The sequence below is a fragment of the Perca flavescens genome, chromosome 2 (genome assembly GCF_004354835.1).
Source record: "Perca flavescens isolate YP-PL-M2 chromosome 2, PFLA_1.0, whole genome shotgun sequence".
Classification (NCBI taxonomy): Eukaryota; Metazoa; Chordata; class Actinopteri; order Perciformes; family Percidae; genus Perca; species Perca flavescens.
In genome coordinates, this window is record NC_041332.1 from 8724500 (window position 1) to 8748726 (window position 24227).

General features: G+C 43.4%; 1 protein-coding gene across 1 annotated transcript; it reads right to left on the reverse strand.

Moving 5' to 3' along the window:
• Positions 1–1907: 1907 nt before the first annotated feature.
• On the reverse strand, positions 1908–22005 carry nacc1b (nucleus accumbens associated 1, BEN and BTB (POZ) domain containing b). The gene is made up of 9 exons (XM_028565709.1): positions 21842–22005; positions 13172–13322; positions 11360–11602; positions 10378–10599; positions 6730–6829; positions 6357–6608; positions 3478–3775; positions 2882–2979; positions 1908–2572 (listed from the first exon to the last, which is right to left on the reverse strand). Exons 2-9 carry the CDS (start codon positions 13295–13297, stop codon positions 2238–2240), a joined length of 1674 nt encoding a protein of 557 aa, XP_028421510.1. The 5' UTR covers positions 13298–13322; positions 21842–22005; the 3' UTR covers positions 1908–2237.
• Positions 22006–24227: the final 2222 nt, after the last annotated feature.

The following is a 24227-nucleotide window of genomic DNA, read 5'->3' on the forward strand; positions in this document are numbered from 1 at the left end:
GAATATCCATTTGAAACACAACAAAGGTATTAAGGGACCAAAATATCAGTGGCACTAAATCAAAACGTTGGAGCCCCTGTATTCAACCTCAAATTGAACCAAAGCAAAAAGCCCTCTCCGTGGTTGAGCTGATGAGTGCATTCAGCTGTATTGTGGATTCTGGAGGTACATTCTAGTTTTTTTTGTTCTTCTGAAAGCTACCATTCAGCCACGCAAGTATCAAAGGCGAATATGACTGCAATATGACTTTCATGGTTGTCTCTACGCCTACATTCTTCTGTGATTTCCATTATTTAGCAGCTTTCTTTCTTTTCTTTTTTTTTTTTTTTTTTTTTTTTAATTCTAAATACCTCACATGAAGCCAGTAACTCCCAGTGACAGTTTACCCTTTCCATCAGATCTAATGCACTCATTAAGCACAAAATACAAGGGGAGCGCTTACATGTTAACATCAGCTCCGCTTCGGTGTACTTCCCCTTTAAATCCCATGCTGCTCTGGCGTACTGTAGCTGATGCGGCTGGCGGCGGCGAAATGCGTATTAGCGTGTGTGTGTGTGTGTGTGTGTGTGTGTGCGCGCTCACCGCAGTGATGGGTGAATGAATCGACCGAGCGTGTGTGAAAACACACCGTCTGGCCTGCCGCTCTCTCTCTCTGCTGCAGCGCGCGCACACAAAAACGGCGCGGCCATTCAAACACACACCTACACACACACAGAACTGTATTCCAAGCAATGTTGTACCAACGCCTGAATTAGCACCTTTGTCCGTGCCAGGCGAGCACGCATCCAGGCAGCCAAGCCGGAGAAAAAACGTGTTCTGCTAACTGGCATGGCTGCGGAGATTCTAAGGGGAGAACTATTTAAACAGGAGCTGAAAACAAAAGAATATAGCTGCTGTATCCTCACACACACACACACACACACACACACACAATCTTGCTTTTGGATATTTTTTGACTTTCCTTAGGACTTAAAAAAAATTGGGATGATAACCAGAGATACAAATTGGATTTCAGCTTGCATTTTTTTTTCTTTTATGCATTTTTTTTCTTTCTTTTTTTAAAATAAAACCACCCCTCTTCTCTTTCTGATACGTACAAAAACTTTGTTTGATTGTACTCATACCGCAGGAAATAACACAGTGCATTTATCACGCGCAAACTCTTTGACAATCATCAGTAACAAGTTTCCTTTCCCTCAGGAGGCTTGACAAAAATTACACACAAAAAAAGATTGAGAATTTAAAAACACAAAAAAGTAAAACTGTCAGTCATTTTTTTTACATTTTAGGGTCAGAACGTGGTGGGTGTTGAAGGGGGAAAGTTTTTTTTTTTTTTTTTGTCAGGCAAATTTTTGTTTTTTCCCCGTCTGCCACAACATGGTCCGTCAGAACTCACCAGCAGCTCTCTAAAGACGTAGTGGGTCAGTTTTCCCAGTATGCCCGGCAGCGGTTTAAAGAGCAGGTCGGGGACATCATAAACCATGGCAATATACATATCAATATTCATACCAACACCTGACCTCATCAATCCCGCCCTCTCAGAGGAGCTTTCATCTGGCCGTGCAGACGAAATAAGGCAAAACAAAGAAATAGAGAGAGGGCTCTGTACAAGCTCTCTCCACCTCCGCTGACTCACAACGCGTTCGGATGCTTTGCCACGCATACATTCAATATCAAAACAACAGTGTTACCGGAGTTTGGGGAAGGAAATATCACTTTCTCCAAACAGGATTACCCCCCCCTCCCCACCCACCCACCCCAGGGAATGTCTATGATTGATTATGGTAAGAAAAGGGCCTTAGTGACAGTACACACTTTTAAAAACATAAAAAAAAACAAAGGCTGAAACAATCAGGTATTGAAAGGTTGCAGAGGAATGAACAGGTGTGTGGGATGGGGGGGGGGGACCTCGTCTCTTCTCTCTGCTACCTTACTTTCTGTCTTTCCACCTCTCTCCAACAGAAAAAGGAAGGAGGAACAACCCAAGGTGAGGCATTCTGGGCTGTCGAGAGAGACAGAAATGTGGACAAACGAAAAGGAGGGAGAGCTGAACAAACTAACCGACAGAGGTGTAAAAGAAAAAAATAGATCCCCAAAACACATGGCAGCTAGGGGAGGAGTGACAACTGTCATCAGGACCACAGTTGGCCACCGTTCTCTACTCATCGCCCCCCCAGAGAAATGCCATCCCTCCCTCCAATCAATCTGTCCACTCATCTATCTGTCCGTTCACTCACTCAAAACAAAGTGCTGCCGTCTCCTCCCGCCCCATGGAGGGCGTCTGCTTGCGTGGCTCCGCCTCCCGCTTCATTATGGTTGGCGGCGGCCGCCGCCGCTGCTGCCACCACTTCCAGGGAGGCGGGGTCAAAGCCCTGCTCCGCCCCCAGCGCGTCGGCCTCCATCTTTACACTGTCGGCCAGGAAGGCGGAGTAGGCGTCGCTGTCAGCCATCAGCAGTTTGAGCTTGGGGATCCAGCTCTTGCGGACGACGCGGCGGGCGTTGGTGCACATGTCGGCCGCGATGGCGTTCATCTCGCTCTCCTTGAAGCTCGGCGCAAAGTTCTGGCAGTAGACTGGAGGCCGGAAAAGATGAAGAAAGAAACCCCAGGGCAACACCAAAGGCAAAAGAAGAAAAAGGAATGGGCGGTGAGGAGTGACTTACTTGCCTTCTAACACTGCTCTGCCTTAGAGAGAGCTCATGCTGTTTCGGTAAGTGTGTGTGTGTGTGTGTGTGTGTGTGTGTGTGTGTGTGTGTGTGTGTGTGTGTGTGTGTGTGTGTGTGTCTCACATTTGACAGCGTGCAGCACTCTGTTGTCCAGGGGTGTGTGTGTGTGTGTGTGTGTGTGTGTGTGTGTGTGTGTGTGTGTGTGTGTGTGTCTCACATTTGACAGCGTGCAGCACTCTGTTGTCCAGGGGTTTACGACTCGGGTCGTTGGTTGAAGAGCGGATGCCAGTTCCACAGCTGTTAGCAAGAGTGCTCCTGAGCAAGGGCAAATCAAAACACAATGTATATATAAAAAAAAGAAGAAAAAAAAGGTACACATAAAATAATCTTTTTTTGTTTTAATTATTATTCTTTTACGGAGGCTTTTTCCTTCATTTGATAGTGACAATGGATAAACATGAAAGCGAGGGGAGAGAGTGAGAGGTGATGACACGCAGCCAAGCGGCCGGGCCGCTGCAGGACTCAGCCGACATGGCGCGCACACACTCTACTGGGTCACTTTTTTTAAGGTAACTAAAAGACGTGCTGTGGTACGTACTGAGACACACAATTCTTTTTTTCTAAAATCCAAATTTTCAAACCTCGGTAGGTCGATAAGAAAATTTGATTCAATGCCAAAAGTGGATTGACTCCTATTGTAGTCTAGTTCACAGCCTGCAGCTCATCCAGTGCTCCATCTTTGTTACTGAGTTTATCCCACACAGTCCTTGACAAACCAAATGTTTGGGCACGCGTAGCGCGGTGGACACTGACCTGTCGAAGAATGCGGCCAGCAGGCGTCTGAGCAGCACTTTGTGGCGGGTGCCGGCGCTGACGTGGCAGTTCATGAGCTGGGCGCGGGAGATGAACACGGAGGTCCCGCTCACCAGCTCCAGCTTCTCGGCCGGGTCGCCCTCCTCGTACATCTTCGGGTGGCAGCGGTTCCCGATCTGGCTGATGAGCTCGGCGGGCAGCGACGCCAGGTCCTGCCGGGACCGCGCCCCTCGGCCCCCGCGCCCGCCGCCTGAGTCCGGGGCCAAGTCGGGAAGGGCCTCAACCCGCTCCCCGACCACTGAGGGAGAGGATGATGATGCACTGTACAGTTAGGGCTGGGTAGCATTTGACATTTGACCAGAAGAATGGAAACAAGGGAAAGATGCCAAATTTCTCAAATGGTAAAAGCAGCCATGCAAAAAACATGTGGCCTAAATAAAATTGTCTAAAATAAAAAATAAAAAATAAAAAAAAGATTGTAGTTGTTTATACTTAAATAATGGCTTTCACACTGTTGACTAATTCTCCAAGTACTATTATAGCTAATCAACAGTTAATTACATCATGTTCTAGGGGAATACTTTTGATTGGCTAGACTGTGCACATAAAATCAAAATGCACACATTTGGCAGTCCAGCACAAATTGAATTATTATGAATTCATATACTGATAGTGAGCTAACATCAGCAAAATGTCTTAACAGTAAAAAGGCCTAACCCTTAGCCCCCTGCCTGACCCTAAGCCCTGCTAACTTTTGCTCTATGAACATCCGATAGAAGAAGAAAACCTCAGTGCTGTAATTGTAACCATAACATAAGTGAGAGAATTCCCTCTAAAGTGTATGCTGAAAGGATTACAGCACAGCAGCAATCACACTCCACTTTGCATTGCGTGCTCCTTTGCCTCCATTCATACATAAAACCATTTAGTGCACTTTCTGAAATCTTTTTTATTCTTACTTTAGTAGGTCCGAATTAGAGAATATGAATCCAGTTGGGTACCGAACACTCTGATGATTCAGTTTAGGTCTTGGGAGACACGTGGAGCCAGGCGAAAGTCTTTTTTTTCCCCCCATATTTTGAAATCAATCCTGGACCTTAGACCTAAAAAAAAAAAAGCCCCCCTGACCCTTGGCCCTTGAACTTTAAACCAAACAACATGTAAAATGTCGTGCTGCAAAATCTAATTTGATTGCTGATGATACTGTTCACATTTCTCGTGTATTTTGGATACATTTTAGTTTGTATTAATTGTCAGCGTTTTGAACATTTAACACCAAACAACCATCTGATCGTCTTTTTGATTAAATAAACCATAAACAATTCATAAGCTTGAGGCATGATCCACAACCTTTAGAGGTTTCAATGTTTTTCAACGTTTCATTCTCCTCAACATCCTCCGCTCCTGAGAAGTTTGGATAAACAAGCTTTACAGGACCGGAACTTTGAAACACTCTACAGCAAGAGTTACAGATCAGAAGACAGAGATTTTAAATTTACATGAAAAACACAGTAACCTTGAAATGAACTCACTCTCTTAGGGCCCTATCTTGCCCTACCCGGCGCAGCGCAGCACAGGGCAAAGCCCGGTGCAAGTGTCTTTACTAGTTTAAGACCGACGCAGTTGTCAATTTCGTTTAAAGGAACACGCCGACTTATTGGGACTTTAGCTTATTCACCGTAACCCCCAGAGTAAGACAATTCGATACATACCCTTCTCATCTCCGTGCATGCTGTAACGCTGTCTGACGGCTCCAGCATTAGCTTAGCCCAGCACAGATCCTGCAGGTGACTGGTTCCAACTAGCCTACTGCTCCCAATTGTGACAAAAGTGACAAAATAACTCCAACATGTTCCTATTTACATGTTGTGATTTATAGAGTCACAGCGTGTACAAAAAACAATGTAACATGAGACACAGCCATCTTCTAACAGTAAACAAGCCGGGAACTATATTCTCAGACAGGCTTGCTGCGAGCATATCACTCCGCCAAAGTACTATATTCTTCCGCCTAAGAATATAGTTCCCGGTTTGTTTAGGGTTAGAAGACGGCTGTGTCTCATGTTACGTTGTTTTTTGTACACGCTGCGACTCTATAGATCACAACATGTAAATAGGAACATGTTGGCGTTATTTTGTCACTTATTCGGAGCAGTAGGATTGCTGGAACCATTCACCTGCATGTTCTGTGCTGGCCTGATGCTGCTGGAGCCGTCAGACAGCCTTACAGCATGCACGGAGATGAGAAGGGTATGTATTGACTTATCTAACTCTGGGGGTTACGGTGAATAAGCTAAATTCCCAATAAGTCGGAGTGTTCCTTTAAATAGCAAGTGCACCTGCGCCCATCTGTGCGCCCATGGGCGAAATGGACTTACAGGGAGGTGTGTTCTGGGCGTATTACTATCTTGAGGCAGCGGGAAGTGATTGCCATTGACCAACAAAAACCTGGTCAGATGTTAATAACGCAGCATTTCATTCTTATCTTAACAGCAAATTAGTAAAATGCGCCTAGGCTCGTGCACAGCGCGCGCACACTATGCTTGTTACACACACAGGGAAGCGCGGCAGCACACAAACATGCAAAAGATTACAAATACAAATATTACATAATAGCAATGCACCAAGGTCCAAACGCGCCTGGCTTTTAAAGGGAATGGGAGATAACCCTCTGATTGGTTTATTGCATGTTACGCCCAAAACACGATTAATAAAGACACCAAGTACAACCCTTTTGAACCATGCGCCCGGACCCTTTTTTCCGCCGTCAAACTATCAAAAGTGGATTTGGACACGCCCTAAACACACCTGCGCCAAGCAATTCACGCCGTACGCTCAGATGGTTACAATAGGGCCTCAGCCTGCTGTTCGGAGCTTACCTGCTGCTCCGGCGTTCAGCATGCTGTACATGGTGTACATGTTGCAGATCTGTCTGTACTGCTCTTCAGCGCTCTCATCCGCTACGTCGTCCTCTTCCTCGTCGTCGTGGTAACTGATCGGCGAGTCGCTGGTGTACATGCTCAGTGTGCCCGGGCTTGTGCCTTCGGGGGTCCCGCCGTTGTTGTTGTTGTTGTTGTTGGTTACTGTTGAGTCCGGCTCCTCCCATGGAAGTGGCAATGCCGCCGCCGCCACTGCCACCCATCATCGCAGCGTTGGCTGCAGGTCCCCGCCCAGAGGCATCCTGGGTAGCAGTGTTGGAGGAGGAGGACGAAGAGGAGGAGGAAGAGTAGCGTGCGGCCTTCCTCATCCCACCTCCTCCGCCCCCTCCAGACCCCCCTCCGCTGTCACGGTTGCCCCCCTCCCACAGCCGCTTGGCCACGGGGGTGCAGACCACCGAGTAGGGAGAGCCCTCCTGCCGAGGGGGAGAGAGAGAAGCACTGGTTGTTCATCTTCACCTCTTCATCAACAAATATAAAAAAAATGTTTTAAACGCAAGCGGTAACCATGAAGAGATTAAGATCATTTAGACAGCAACTTTTTTTGTGGCCAAAATGTCAAAACATCTATCATATGGCTTCCCAGCTCAAAGGCAGAATGAGTAGGACTGGTCGGCCTCGGTTTGTAAACATTCAAAGTTGGCCCCTCCTCCCCGGCTCAATGAGTGTTTTCGGTGCTCGCCAGCGGGCAAACCCCAGATTCACTGTCAGTTCTGAACTTTTGTCCGCTTAGGACTGGGCGATATGCAGAAAATCAAATATCACGATATCCTTGACCAAACACCTCGATGACGATATTGCGGCGATATTGTAGGATCGACAGTTGGTGCTTTAACAAAATATTATTTACACAATGAGATTTTTGATAAATAATCATCAGAAATGTTGATTTAATGACAAAGTGTGTAAAGGCAAATAATTGAACAGCTAGAACAGTCTGTTGAGTTCAGAAAATGACATCACGTTACCCTAATGCAGCCTTCAAAACAGGGAAAAATACACACTTAATGTTACGATTTTACGATATCCAAAATCTAAGACAATATCTAGTCTCATATCACGATATCGATATAATATCGATATATTGTCCAGCCCTATGTCCGCTTGGAGTTTAGTATTGCTATATTGGCTTTTTATTTTTATTTTTGGTGCTCTGTCCGCCATTATCATAGCTTCCTCTTGGATGCGTGCTTGCGATCTGACACCTGGTTGCTATGTTTTTATAGGAGGTTGATGCCCAGAAACGTCCCAAACACAGCACAATAAGAAATAACACCTGGGGGAGTGTTGGTGTTTACACTGCTAGAACAGGATCTCTGGACAGCTGGGAGGTTTTCAGGTGTGTGTGTTGAAAAGATCTTCGTGATATAAAAGGCTGCAAGACAGACGCCGAGCTGACCATCTTGCTGTTGGAATAGTAAGTAATATGACTATGTTGCTATGACTTCTGCTTAGGGCTGGTTACCGAACGTTGATACTTTTATGGTATCAAAAAAAAATATCTATCTTATCTAATATAATCTTTTGGTGCCAAATTTCGGTTCCAAAAGCGTCTGAGCGCGTAAGCGCAAGCTTATCTGTCCTCTCTGCATATTGACACAGAGCGGAGCTCCGACCGACGCACACACACGCGCACACACACGCGCACACACACACACACACACACACACACACACACACACACACACACACACACACACACACACACACACACACACACACACACACACACACACACACACACACACACACACACACACACACACACACACACACACACACACACACACACACACACACACACACACACACACACACACACACACACACACACACACACACACGGAGAGGTGCGGACAGATTAAACTGTCTACAGTTTTGTTGAAGTCACAGAGAGTCAGAGATATGATATTGATGGCGAGCCGAAAGCGTTCGCGGTGCTGTTGACGTTACACTTCCTCTTAGACAAGCAGCCACAACGGTGGCTTCTCTGCCCTGATGACTGACTGACAGGCTGAGCTTGTAAGGCAAGGCACTTTTATTAATGTTACTCTGAGTGAGCAGTTTTACCAGAATTTACCAGAAAACTGTTTTGATTCACGATTAAAAACTTTGTGTTTAATGTATTTTTATTGATGTTGAAATGGATTTTAAAACATGGTATCGAAAAAAGTATTGTTAGGAATCGGTATCGAAACTGAGGTATCGAAATTGGCACCGGATCGAAAGATTCTGAACGATACCTAGACCTAACTGTGCTGTTGAACTTGCTTGATGTTTGGCTGTTAGCAAAGTTGTCAACTCACTAGTTTTTGATCAGGAGTAATGTAGTCATAATCATAACAAATGCACGTATACAGCTGTCCATATTTACAATAGCACTGTATAAGTAATACAACAATACAATGACATTGTATTTGTCTATTGTTGTCATAAGTGTGAGTGAGCAAGTTTCAACCTGAAATTTGATTTGAAACGTCAAGAGTATGTTAATAAGTAAATATGATACTGCGATGAAAACCAAAATATGCACTGTAGGCTGGTAAAAGTAGTTTCTGGAAGGTAGATGTCTACACACACACACACACACACACACACACACACACACACACACACACACACACACACACACACACACACACACACACACACACACACACACACACACCACTTATAAGCTTTTCTAGCTTCTTTGGGGGACCCATTCACTCTACCCAATTAATCTTGTACCCCCCCAGCTGTATTATTGTAATGTTTCAAGTGGTATTGTGAATAAAAGAAACTATAAAACTATAAGACCCACATGCACAAACAGGACCGATACACATGCATTATGTATGGAAAGATGTCAGAGCGAGAGGGCAGCCTCAGAGGATGGCGCCACCAGCACTTGTAGGTTTGGTGCCTTGCTTAAGGACACTCCTGCATCCCAGGAGGCTAACTGGCATCACTCCAGCTACCAGTACACACTCGCATGCACTTGAACTGGCGACCCTCCGGTTCCCAAGCCAAGTCCCCACAAACTGAACTACTGTCGCTCCCGACAATACAGTGTGTGCTCCTTTGACACCCACAGCTCATTTATATGGATTGTGATATGATCAAAACAAAACCATACCCAATTATACTCAATATTTCAGAAACAACTTTCAGGTCACATGATTTGTCAAAAAATAGAGATGTTTTTTAAATGAGCTTTTCAGCAAGCAGATGTTTTTTCCCCCCCTTGAAAGTCAATCAAAGCTAGCCTGGATGACAGCCGAACTTAGCCCCGCCCCCAACATTTGAGGTCGGGAAGTTCGGTCTGGACTTGATCCGTTGTGGAGCAACTATGCTCGAACCAGAGGTGTTCGGACCAATCAAATTGTCAGGGGGCGGGCTTTATACGACGATGGACAGATGATCAACAGTAACGTAATCAACCACGTCATCAAAGAGCGCTCGGGTTGAATTCGTTTAGAGCAAAGACGGCTGCCGCCGGAGAATTGAGATGTGTAGATTCCGCCATCGCGTCTGTTAATAGAAGATATCGACAGCACGTTCATTTTAAAAGAGGAACAGAGAACCGTGATCAAGGCATTTGTCGATCGGAAAGATGCTTTTGCCGTCCTTCCTACGGGATTCAGCAAAAGTTTAATTCATCAGCTGGCCCCGAGGGCTCAACATACGTCACAATACTCCGTTGCTCTGATTGGTTGTAGGTCAATCCAACTGAGTGCAGAGGTATTTTCTTTCCTGGTTTGGTTGAAACACGCCCCATTATCACAGCCCAACAGAGCAGCATCAGACTCAGATTCTGACACCTACTCACGATGGCCCGTTTCAAATGCCGTTAACACCGAATTATGATTTTTCTTTTTTATTTGGCCAGACTACTTTGCATAACTCAAAGCCTAGATAATAACCTGTTAATTACATCATCAATGCAACTTTGCTTGTTTTAAGATGGTGGGTGACAGCCTACCTGCTGCGGCTGTGGGGTGGGCTGAGGTGTGGAGGCCATCTGTTCCGTCTTCACCTTGGACACCAGGGGGAGGGGCGTCAGACAAGAGGCGGGCCTCCCCGCGGCCGGGGCGACCACGCCGACTCCGCCACCCCCCATTGTTTGAGTGACGGGGCTCTGAGGCTCAGAGGGTGGGGTCTCCTCGGTGTGGAGACCCTGGGAGTCACAGCTCGGAGAGGAGACCTGGAGGTGTGGCGACACAAAGAAGGACGAAAGTTTAATTTCATTGATATCACTACCTATGTAAATAGATATATATATGCATATATAATATATAGCATGCCATCATTTAATGTTTATGCAGGTTTAAAATGTTATTATTAACCATACTAAACAGGACTGGATAGCAATTGGAATTAGTCTGTAGCATTAAATGAACAATTATTAAATATACAAGTTTCCAATGTTCCTTGGTAGCTTGCCAAAGTGGCTGCTGGAGAAGCCAAGACTATAAAACACCACCATGTGTGATAACCAGCATTTTGAAGACCAGCTTGACACATCCTGGAGTAGCAAATAAGTCGTTTAAGTTTTTTTCTTAACATACATCACGTACACACATAGCTGGTATTACACTAACTCCGTGTCTGGTGGTGTTAAGGCACTTTCAAGAAAGTCAGTTTTCCTCGTTTATATGTAGATGTATGCAGCAAGACACTCCAAATCTAATCAGATCATCTGCTACTATAGACGGTGCCTGTAGTGTCAGTGTTTCAATTATTCCTGAGTCACAAGAACGTGTATACAAAAACAGACACCCCCATGACAACATAATGACATGCATAATGTCACACACAACAGGTGCAATGGGTGGCAGCACATAAAAAAGGCTATTTTATTCATGCCTTTATAGCATTACTTCCAAATGATTCTACAGAAACATTTCCATGGTTATTATTCAACTCTTAAACCTCGGTTTATGAATGCTTCATTAGCAGGTTACCTTGAGGAAAAACTCGGTGCCTTTCTCCATGATCTGTTGGATCTGGAGGAAGCCGGCGGTGTACATGAGCAGGAACTGGTCTCCAACGTTCATGCTGAGGCGTCCTGTGTAGCAGAAGGCCAGGATCTGCTGGAAGCTCTGCGGCTGCACCGCCGGGGGCAGCTCCACCACCGAGCTCTTCCCCCCGGCGTTGAAAAGATCCCGGAAGTACGAGCTGCTGGCCGCCAGGACCGCGCGGTGGGCCTGGGGGGTAAACAGCAGGACAAAAGTTGGGTGTAAATATACGTCGACTAGGATTGAAAGCTGACATATGTGAATATCACAGCTGATCTGGGTACATTTAAACAACCAAATATATTTTACTGATTAAAAGGGTTTGCACTTGCCTGTGTGCACAGTTAAGTATGAGGAAGTTGTAGGAGCCACGTATTGTATGTTGTTTATGGCCTCATTTATGTTGTTACTACTTACTGTTACTACTTATATTGTAGGTGGTGGGCGTTTTCATCGCGGTTTGAGCGGAAGTGATAACATATTTGTTTGCTTTCACCTGTTCACCTGGGTTTTTTTGGGCTTTGACTAAGAGAGGGGGAGCGAGCCTGGGAGCCAACACTTTCTGTTGACCGCCGCACTAACGCACTTATTTCGACTCACAAAGCAACTTTACATTTGGCAACTGCAGTGCTACTTTTGTATTTTACGTGTGGAGGAATAAATCATTGCAATACAATCTCGAGGGCATCACAGTGTGTTTAAGCATCTCTCAGTGTTTAGTAGGATTGGGCATCGAGAACCGATTCCTACTTGGAATCGTTTCAAAAATTACGATTCCAGTAGAATCATTTCTTTATTGGAATCGTTTTAGGAAATGGTTTCCAATCCGATCATTGCTTCCCAATTTAATATGCGTAAGTTTTGGTTTCCGTAGCGGCCAGGCACTTGTTGTGTTGCAGCCTTGGAGCACAGTAAGCAGCGCTCTAGTGTGGCTTTATTTTACATTGAAAAAGCCCTGTAAAAGTGCAAACCACCACTGAACTAAAACTTTCCTCTTTTTTGTGAAAATAGGCATGTGACCCATTTCAACTCCACCCCTCAAAGAATCGGAATCAAGAATAGATAAGAACCGGAATCGAAAGGAAGAATCGGAATTGGAATCAGAATTGTTAAAATCCAAACGATGCCCAACCCTAGTGTTCAGTCCCTCGCGGCAGCAACAGAAGTAGAAAACCCAAACAGCATGTAGGCCTAGTGGAAGACTGGCCTCATCTCCACCATGTCTACAGTTAACCTACGTTTGGTGGAATTTGTTTTGAACTGCAATGGAAAAATAATTTGTATTGATCATAGCAATTGTATCTAACTGAAAAGGAATAATTGACCGTTTTCACAGAAAATTCTGAAATACAGCCGCATTTCTGATTGTTACAAACTGACATTGTACTGAACCGTGGCAAAAGCCAAAGATTTATTTCACGGAGGTGGCCAGGTGGCCAGAGGGAGCTCAGGAAATCTATGAGAAATGATTTACAGCAGGGCTCTGGCAGCTTTTGACCTGGGTCATATTTCCCCCTCTCTTACCAATTGATTTTGACCAAAAATCGTATCAATATCTTCACTGGGAAGCTATTTTTTACCTTACTGCAGCCCTCACACTTGTGCATTGTTTTTTTTCAGTTTTGATTCCAATTCTACTTTGGCCACTCCTTTCGGGAAAGAGACTTCCGATACAGTATTAGGAGACCACTAAGTTCTATATAAAAGCATCCAAAGAGCACCATGTCATGGGACCTTTAAAAAAAAAGAAGTTTGGACCTTGAAGGCGTGTCCCTTGACGACCACGGAGACATCACAGTAGAGGCCTTGCAGCCGCTGTTCGTTCAGACACTCCAGGATGTTGTTGCCAAAGTTAGGGATCGCCATCTGCAGCGTCTGAGCCATAACGCTCTGCCCAGCACCACAGGGTCTGCAGGGAACAGAAAGGTAGAAGTTGGAGGTGAAGATAACCGGATCGACAACATTGAAAGGTCAGGAGAAAAGAGAGGGAGGGAAGGAGGAATAGATGAAGGGGCGATGGGGACGCGTAGATGATTGAAGGGAAGGTGTGGAGGAGCGTGAGGAAGGGGGGTAAATGGAGTGACAGAGACGTGGTGAGGAAAAAGGAGCACAGAATGAGGTGGCAGGACAGGAGAAGAACAGCGAACAAAGGAGTAATGAGACAAGAATAACAGTAAGATGGACTGGAAGATGTGCAAAAGGCAAAAAAAAAAGACAAATGAGGCGGAAAGAGACTTGAAATACAGAAACAGGGTAAGTGAAGTGTATGATGATTAATGAATTAAATAGTTGGTAAACAACTTTAATTTGAAACTCTAACTTCCAAATGAAAGAGAATTCCGGGCCACCAGCGACCGTTATATAAGCCATCTTTCTCTTTTTTTCTAACCTCATTTTATTACATCTAATTCACAGTTAATAAAACTTTGGTTGGTATTTGGCCTACTTTGTTTTTTTTTCTTGTCGCTCCTTCTCAGTCAAAACACAGCCTCTTACATAACGCATCTATTTCACTCATCTTCTTCACCAGCCAACAAAGAAGCCTGTGATCAAAAAAAGGAGGAAAACGGCTTCTAATAGAAAATAAAAGAAATCTATCTTTGAAATCCGTTTTTTTGCTCAAGAGTGGAAGCATCGATTTTCGAGTGGACCTTTTATTTTTGTTTATTAATGCATAATGTATACACAGTAGGGCCGGGACGATATGCTTTTGACCCGATTCTATTCTTTCCCGATACGTGGTTGCCGATTGGATTTGTATTGTGGTTTTCATGCATTGCATTTCTAGAAGCATTGCGATTGGATAGTATTGAGAATGCCGATTGTCTATTCCTTGTTTAACAAAAACTAAAGTTAAATAATACACTTCTAGTGACAATGTGTCATGAGACATTTGTGAAAATTATTTGTTTTCTAAAATGAATGCACATCACATGTCAGTCAGTCGGTCATTTATTTCATTTGTAAAGAAGTAGGCTACAGAACATGTATTTTCTGCATTTTCTGCTTTCAGTCAGAAAGCGGATATGATGTAGTCGCCATCAGCAGTACCTTATAAACACAAGATATTTAGGCGAATCATTGGTAAAAAAAAATAGTGCTGTCAGTTAAACGTAGAGCTGGGCAATATATCAATATTAGATATATACTAGATATCGTCTTAGATTTTGGATATGGTAATATCGTAATATGGCATAAGTGTTGTCTTTTCCTGGTTTTAAAGGCTGCATTACAGTAAAGTGATGTCATTTTCTGAACCTACCACACTGTTGTAACTGTTCCATTATTTGCCTTTACCCACTTAGACATTATATCCACATTACTGAGGATTATTTTTCAAAAATCTCTGTGTGTAAATATTTTGTGAAAGCACCAATAGTCAACACTACAATATTGGTGCGGTATCGATATCGAGGTATTTGGTCAAAAATAGCGTGATATTTGATTTTCTCCGTATCGCCCAGCCCTAGTTAAACGCATTATTAACGGCGTTAACGCAAACCCATTTTAATGGCGTAAATTTTTTTATCGCGAGATTCTGAATGGAAAGTTTAATTTTAAAAAGTTGCCAAATGGTTCCATTGACAAGACCAAAGTGATCTGTGTTGTTGTGAACCGAGCTATCATCGCAACGCGCCCAGTCTGAAATACCACTTGATGGCCAAGCACACAGCTGATGCCAATTCTCCGCCCGCAAAAGCACAAAGCAAGCTGATCCACTTTTCCATGTTAATAAGAGCATTCAAATGAGAAAAAAATAAGAAATGAGACAGAAAGAAATCAAGGGACATTTAGAATAGATAAAAATGTGCGATTAATTGTGAGTTAACTATGACATTAATGCGATTAATCGCGATTAAGTATTTTAATCGTTTGACAGCACTAGTGAAAATAAATAGAAAATATCAATTCTAGGCAAAAAAAAAAAAAAATCGATACATAGGATTTCGGATGTTTCCCCACCACCCCTAATGCCAAGTATGATGAACAAAAAGGTGAATCAAAGTCATGTATGCATATAACTGCTTTACTGCCAAGTACGAGAACTAAAAAGATGCGTCGCTTGTCTACTGAACAAACACATTTAATACAAGATCATGGCCTCCGTGTGAACTGATTTTGTACGAGCTTAAGAGGACAGGCACCAGTATTTGGCCAGTAGCTGGTTCTGATTAGATGATGCTGAGCTTCCACACCCTGGCTACAACCCAAAAACAAACCACTAATAGGAAACAATATGATAGTGATTAGCCTTGTTCCTCCACTGGGAGGAAGACTCGCAGATGAGACCTAGTGACCTTTACAGCGGGCTGCTTTAGCTACATCGCCTCCACTTCTCCGCACAAACGCTGGGGGAGAATGCAAACCGATGCAGCAAGATGTCAACAAAAAACCTATTTCAAACTTTGAGCCTTAACAGGAACACTTAACAGTAATGCGGGGACTGTCTCAACTCCCGCTGAACTGCAGCGTCAGACTAACGTCTTGTGGTCTGCTTGACTGAATGGAAAAAAAGGCAGACTCCATGATAATAATAAGAAAAAAATACATTCAGGATCGGATATCTCTTCAAATACGGAGGATTTCTAGAACTATGTGGTTTATTGTTATTCAATGTATCGGTCACGACTGATCCGAGGCTCAGGGGAGATTTGGAATGGCTCGTTAAAATACAGCAGCCTACAGTATATAAACAGTTGTCAAACTATTTCTCAGTAAAATTATAGCTGTACTACTGCCCACAAATTTAAGAGTTCATGTAAAAAAAAAATATCTTTCAAGCTCTGGTCTACAGAAAAAGAAACCATCATCAGCTACTGTATACCGCTCAGGCTGCAACTGATGACTTTCATTATCAATTAATATCTCCATTATTCTATGACTGATTGCATACTCAAAGCAACTTCCAAGAGCCCAAAGCGTCCACTGCCAAGTGCTTATTTTGCCCACATAACTGTTAAAAACCCCAAAGGGATTCAGAGTGTAATGATATGAGGTGGAACAAAACTGCAAATCCTCATAATGAAGAGGCAGGAGCCTACACATTCTTATTTATTTATTTAGGCTAGAGGCTAAACATTTTTGTTTAATAAATTACATTAAAAAACAATTATTTTTTTTTTGTCAATTCATTACCAGTTGATCAACTAATTCAATTCACCATTTTCATTATGCTTGCATACAACAAAACATAGTCTTATTCCAAGACAGTGCCATGATTTGGCCTAATTGTTTAATCGACTCATTTCTGCACTTTGCACCACAGCAATACGATCATAAACATTTATTATTAATTTACACAAACAGACAAAATACCCCAACATGTGCAATTATTTAGGCAAACAATTGTGTTTGCAAAATAACATTCATGTTCCCCTTCATTAAGGCAGAATTCTGATTTAGTAATTGATACATAGTGCTTGTGTAGTCAGCAAAAATTGTGTATTACAACTCAGACAAAAAAAAAATGCAATGAAAAAATGCTGAGTGAGAAATAATGCCATAAAAGTCAGACTGATCAGGGCTTACAGCCACCAAATAGGAAACTGTATAGCAACGTGTGCCTAGTTCCCCACTACACAACTTTTACCCTGATTTTCAACTCGCCAACAGTAATTTTGGAGCTCCCTGACAAAAGCCCCAGTTCAAAGGCAAATAGGCTTTAGGCTCACAGCCCCCAAAACGCAATTTGTGTGGTGCCGGTGCATTGCAGACGCATTCCAGATATCTCACACGGAATGAAGTTGTTATTGCAACTAGACAACACATGACTACACTCCAACAGAGATCTGACGACTTTGAAAGTAGTGTAGTGTGAACTTTACCATAAGTGGAACGAAAACAATTGCAGACAAGCTGTGCATCACAAGGTGTTCATTTAGTTAAATCTCACCGAATAGCTGTTGGGACTGCCCTTGGTACAGGAGAACTTAGGACAGTCTGCACCAACACCAAGGCCAACTTGAATTTGAGTTTAAATAGGATGGTAAACCTCCACAGCTGGAAAATGCCATCCACTCAGAGCACAACAGGCCTTAAATATTATGAAAATCGACAAAAATAACCTACTGATGAAACCAAGACTTGAAATAGCCTTGAGACAAAGAGACAAAAACGTCTCTCGACCAACTACATCTTTGACAAACACGAAGAAGCTACTTTAAATCCCTGCACCAATCGTTCATTCAATAAATAAAAACCCTAAGAGAATGGCTCTTCAACAGCCACCACCCAGGTGTTCCTGAGCAAGGCTCGACAATGCAAAATGTACACTAAAAACCATTTGATCACTAAAGTTTGGTAAAGGTAGCCCAGGGGGACAAATTCACAGAGACCCAGAATTCAGGATGCAACTATATAAAGGGAAATGGATATTCCAGATTTGGGATGAAAGGGCAAAACTTGATTGGTATATTTTCTTTCTTCTGTTTTAACATGCCAAGTACTGTATGTATGACTTGATTGAGCAATTTTCCGCTCTGCCACAAAAAAAACATTTGATTATTAAAAGCAAAATCTTTTGTTTTAACTTTTGTTGTTATTCCGTCAAACAGTACGGGCTATTTCGAGAGCCACCATTTTCCCACCAAGGTTGAGGGGGAAGATGTACAGATGTTGATTTCTACACATCCATATGTGTTATTTCTAAACATCCAGAGTCGGTATAGTGCAGCAATCCCTTAAAGCCTTTGTTGATCTGTAGGTGGTGACACCTTTTATAATATCGGAACAATTAGGCATGTAACACGTAACAAACACTTACTTCACAACCTCATATTCAGTATAAATCTTAAGAATGTTCACTTTGTAAAAATCCAACTGGGAAACTTAGACAAGGCCGGTCTTGGGATAGTAAGATTACCAAAACAAGTAATTATAACTCTTTCACAACGTACACTAACACTACGGACTTAGTATAAGAGCATCTGAAGTAAATTCCAACTCCTTTAGTGGAGCTGCTCCTCGCAAAAGATAATGGTTGTAGGAAGCTTCCAGGTGTGAATGGGAGTGAAGCAGAGTACTGTAGCATGCACGCTCAGCAAACCTACCCCAGTTGATAAATAAAGGTTGAAAAAAAAGTAGGCTAAAGCAGTCCTGAGCTCCAGTCTAACACCTACATAAGGGCAGCACTGAGAATTAAAAAGGGCCATCAGCATTAATCATCATAATTAATTTTTAAGTTTATAGCAACTCATTAATTTTGACAGATATATGCATACTAAGAAGGCCAGTGGGCTATGAGAAAGAGCAGAGCATGACAATTTGATATAGACTATATGAACATTTTATTTTATTAAATATAAGGCTAATAATTGAAAACTCTGGACTACTGCCTACACAGTAAAGTTTAAAAAAGCAACATGTTATAATCATCTTATAATCATCTCTGGGTGTCAACCGCAGCAAGCAAATCAGATGGAAAAAGATACATAAACATTTCCTGAATGCTAACATTAGTATGAGTAAGCTACTAATTGCATCAACTGGCATAACAATATTATTAAGCTTAATTAATTGGGCAGCCATATTCTGGACAAAAAAACAATTAAGCTTTCAGACTGCTTATTGGATTGGGAACACTTTGTACAATTTGATCTGAATAATATTGCCATCATGTCAAAACACCATTAGCGCCTGAGTGTATAAATTACAGTTTACTTTTCTACTACTTATTTTTTTTAAATCAATAATGTTTTGACAGTTTTGTGTCCATTTAAAGAAATCCATATGCATGGCACCAATGTAATAATTATGATTCAACTGAAGTGGCTCAGAATGATATATTCTCCATGCATTTTGGGTCTCATCTAGGATTTGTTTACATACATTCCTCCTAGTTTAATTAGTAGGTCATGATCCTAATGGTAATGTGGATTTTTGTCTCATCGAAACAGGTTACAGTACCTAAGTGTGCTGATAGGGCAGCAGAATTAAGATGACAAATTGCTGGTTTTGACCTGTGGACTGGCTTGGAAAACTCCCAAGTTCTAAAAATGCATGATCTGCACTGTCCCTAACATCTGCACTGTTCATGGCCTTGAGCGAGCAATGGGAAACGACAAAGTGTCCCAGTGGAGCTTCTCAGCGACCAGTAGCAGATGTCTGTGGTGGTTTCCAGGTGTAGATATGTGCAATCATGTGAATAATAAACAGCCAATTTCTGAGACAAAGCATTTGTGTAAAGAAAATCTCCCCTCAAGAATCAAAAAGGCAAGAACAAAAAAGGTAGCAAAACAGAAAATGATATGGTTAAGCTGATAAGGCGCCAGGACTTGTGATTCAACTTGAAATTGCTTGAAATTGTGTATTTTGAAAGCCTAAAAGCAAACTTTTTCTTTCAGCCCAGTGAACTGCTTGACTCATTTGATTTTGACACACTGTGGAGCATTGAGATGTCAACCGAGGACATCCTACCACCCACCTTTCCCTTGTCACGGGTCAGAGAGGTCACAACAACTTCCAGGAAACATAAAGGGAGGTTTATTCACACCACTTGACCCTTGCCCTGCAGTCCCCATGAGCCCCATTATATGCTCTGACTTTATGCTAAACTGTGTGTGTGTGTGTGTCCCCTCTACAACTTGTAAAGTTCATCTCCAGTGCAAAACTCTGGTTTACTTTATGCAAACTAACCACATGCCATACAAGTAACTTGATCACCGCAGCTTTCTGGCATATAATCAATCCAAGCAACTATTTGAGTCGACACTAACACAAGCATGTGATATCAACATCAATCACAACCTAATCATATTCAGTTTCCTGGTTTTAGGGAGGTTAAAGGTGGCCTGTTAGCAAGTAGCAAGCTAAAGCTAAGGCTAACACTGACATTATTAAAACACTTCAACTACGTATATAATTCACAAACGTGCCTTTCAATCACATGCAATGCATTCCAGTCGTGTGTGGCCTTTGGCTTAAAGACATTCAAGGCGGAAAATGCTGTATTTACCGACACTCGTGTGTAAACAGGCACCAAAATGTGGCTATAGTGTAGCCTCCCTTGAGCACGACTAGAGCTGAAACTTCAAAAACGAATTTTTATTTATCCACATTAATTATACATCAATTAAATCTCACATGAAAGACTAGCAGAGCCGATGTCTCGCCGGTAGACGCCTCGGGGAGGAAAAGAGCCCGCCACCAGCGGGGCAGCAGGGCAGTCAGAGCGGGCAGAGAGCTCTCGGTGCCCCGCCGTGTGCCAGCCTCGATGCCCGGTAGGATTTGGGAGTCCTCGGCTGGCCCGGGCCGGTGTGTGGGAGCGTTTAGTGGAGGGAGTGAGGGGGCGGCAGCGGAAAAGGGACAAAAAAAGGAGCTCTACTTCTTTACCTTGTATGCCAACCCCGGTTTCAACTCTCTCCCAACACGCACACGTTTATCGTCAGAGCAACCGGGTGCACGAAAGCTGTCACAAAAATAGTCGAGGGGATAAAATATTCAGCAGTTTAGCGCTCTCCCCGTCTCCCCTCTTCCCGTGCCAGCGCGGTGTGATGTCCGTTTAGACCGAGTTCCCTCCTCCTCCGGCCGAATGGCAGCTACCGATACGGTACGGGACAGACACGCGTTGTTCCCCTCCAAAATGTCGCTTATGATATATCACAGCGAATAAATTATTTATTTAATCTCCACCAAGATTTGACTCAATACGCCTCACAGGCTTCGTTCACTTGGCTGAACTCCGACGTGAACATTTCTGTTAACGTTTTTTTTTTTTTTGTCGAAGAGGAGAGTGGGATCTATAGCGGCAGGCGATACTGGTACTCCATCTTTATAGCCGACATCAACAGGTCATCCCGGGACACAAATGCACTGTAACTGTGGGCGAGACAGACGAAAGGATCCGGCATGGCGAGAGAGGAGGGAAGGAAAGTAGAGGGTTGGCTGTAAAATCTTAACCCGTTTACCGACAGGACATCGTGATATTGGACTAATCAACGACTGCTTTTCAATTAAGCACGTTGAGAAGAAAATATGCACCCCCCTCCCAAAACAAGTAGCAATAGTTTTAGAGAAAGTTCAGGAATGCAGCAGGAGAAAGAAGAGCGGAGGACTCAAGTCACTCACCAAGGGAAAAGGGGGGGACAGCCCTCGGCGACGATTGAGTGAAGCCGGTGAAGTGGTTAAAGTTTGGTCTGTCCCCATAAGCCCATCCCCCATATAGCTAGCACAACTTTACCACCCCTTTCCCCTAACAAAACAATAAAATAACAATAGCTTAACCCCCACTTCAGCACACCGCCGCAGACCATAACGTTACACCACCCCTCTACAGCCTACAAATTCAACCATCCGAATTCAAGAAAGCACCACCCCACACACACACACACACACACACACAAACAATTTGGGGCTCGGATAACTGACCGACCCGTCTCGCCAGCTCAAGTCCGAACCGTTGTCCTCGGTGACCCGCCGCGCTCAACTCACCCCTTGGCTGTATTCCGCTGGGAAGTGTTTCAATGGAGGGTCAGCGCAGAATAAGCAGTCTAGTGTCTCCCTCCGCCTCGCTTCAGGCAGCCATTCATTGTGACTGTAAACTGTGAACCAGCAGCCTGAGCACGCACACAATTCATGCATACACATACACGCACGTGCGCGCGCGGGCGGGCACTTACGCACTCACACGTGCGGGCGGGGAGAAGAGCGCAGAGCTATCGAGGAGGGGGACGCAGGGGAGCAGAGCGGGGATTTATTTATTTTTTTTATTTTTTTTTTAACTCTCCAAGGGGCTGCAGACAGATCGCAGAGCTACCGATCGGCTCTATTGACAGGTAGACAGACAGGCAGACAGACAGATGGGGAGGCTTCTGCATCGTTTCATTACTTTTGCCAGTGCTGCAACGGATTAACACTGCACCTGTAGGCTACAGTAATTGGACTGCTTCCCATCAATAGGTTCAATTGTTATCCTATCCCGAGACCTTAAACTTCCCCCATTAAAAACTATCATTACCCCCCCCCCCTTTGCCAGTGTAGGCTAACAATTTGAACCAAAGTAAAAGGTGAGTTTACCTGGGTATTTAAATCCGTATTTGTCATCACAGCCCTTCAATAACATGGCTAAATTTATTTTCCTCAGCAATTAGCTACTAAAAATAACTTGGCGTATGATTTTGGATGAGTAATGGCAGAAAAGTTGACTTTAGTGCACTTGAAATATAGCCTAGGCTACTGTTCTTACCGTGCAGTCACAACAAAGGCGATATGAATGTAATATGCTTATATTGGGTTATTTTGAATTTGTATTTATGGTATTTATTTTAATATTTAGATGAGCTATCTTATTTTGAATCCAGCCTAAAAGAGGATAGCAATGATGTCGTCAATGTCCATCTAATGTAACGCGTAGCCTATATAGCCATATATAAGCCTAACAAAACAACTCCTACAACTAGAAGTAATGAGATTACACTTGAGGGAGTAACTGATTACTGGTCTGAGCCCACGCGCCGCTGCAGGCAGGTAGACAGGAAGCGTCCCCAGCCGACCCGACTGTCTGAGCCACACCCACAAGTCCACCCACTCGACCCACTCTCACTATACTCACCGGGCTGTCCTCTCCCTCGGGTGGTGGAACCGGACCGTAGAGCCAGGTGCCGCCGGTTCGATCCCGTTGTCTTAACGTGTGTGCGATAGTGCGTCTAGACTCCGGGCAGGTGAGCCCTCCGGGGCCTCAAGGCGCTGCGCACAGTGAATACTAAACAGGATGAGACTGCATTCAGGCACGGCACGGCACTGCGCTCCTCGCTCTCTCTCTCTGTCATGCCAAATACTATTAACTCTATAATTCTCCTGTGTCAGATGTATAGCGCCACGCTCTCTGGGCATTTATTGTCACAGCGCCCCCATCCAGATGTTCAGGCGTGTGTGGATACAGTAGAGAGGCAGATTGTTTTTTTTTTTCACCCTCACCCACTGTCATCCATGTCCTATTTTGTGGGAAATTGGTGCAAACTACTGAATAAAACAGCGTGATGGTGGATGACATGACAGTAAGTGTGACCTAATTGGTGGTCATGCATTTATTACACAGACATAAGCCTAGTTATATTGAGGCAGTGGTAGAAGAAGTGTTTTACTGGGTTGGTTTTTTTAGCAGGTGAAAGTTGCAGCACGTTGTACAAACACTCAATTACAAGCAGAGCTGCTGCAGGAATGATCTTAGTCCCCCAACATCCACACCACCACCCTTAAATTGATTTTGTATATGAAAGGTCTCTTTTTTTAATTAGGCTATTTGGATTCTTCACATTTTATTTCAGGTATAGCCAACTCTCTGAAAGGCTGTTTCAGGAATTAACTTGTATGGGATCAATTAAGAAGCCTAGTTGAAGTACAGAATGTTATTATCAGCAACATGTTGAAATACCAAATTCGTTATGTAGGCAAGATTGGCTGTTGAGTTGTGTTAGCTTTATTGCTGTTTATTGTCAGGCAGCATCATATTAATGTAGCAGATCAAGTTAAAGCTCACATGAATTGTTTGACATACTTCGGGGTAGTTTATTCAGTAACAATACATCATATTTTCTTTTTAAACATGATGTTTTGTTTGTAAAATATGAATATGTAAGTTAACGCTGTCAAATAAATGCAGTTGCGTATAAAGTATAGGCTAATATTTGCCTCTTACATGTGGTGTAATAAAAGTATAACGCTGCATAAAAGGAAAAATTCAAGTGAAGATACCTCAACATTTAAGTCAATAACCTATGAGTACATGTTACACCACTGGTGTTTAGGTTTAGATCACATAACATTGAGATGTACATAACATGTACATTAATGTCCCCGTTCCTTACATTCCCTGCGC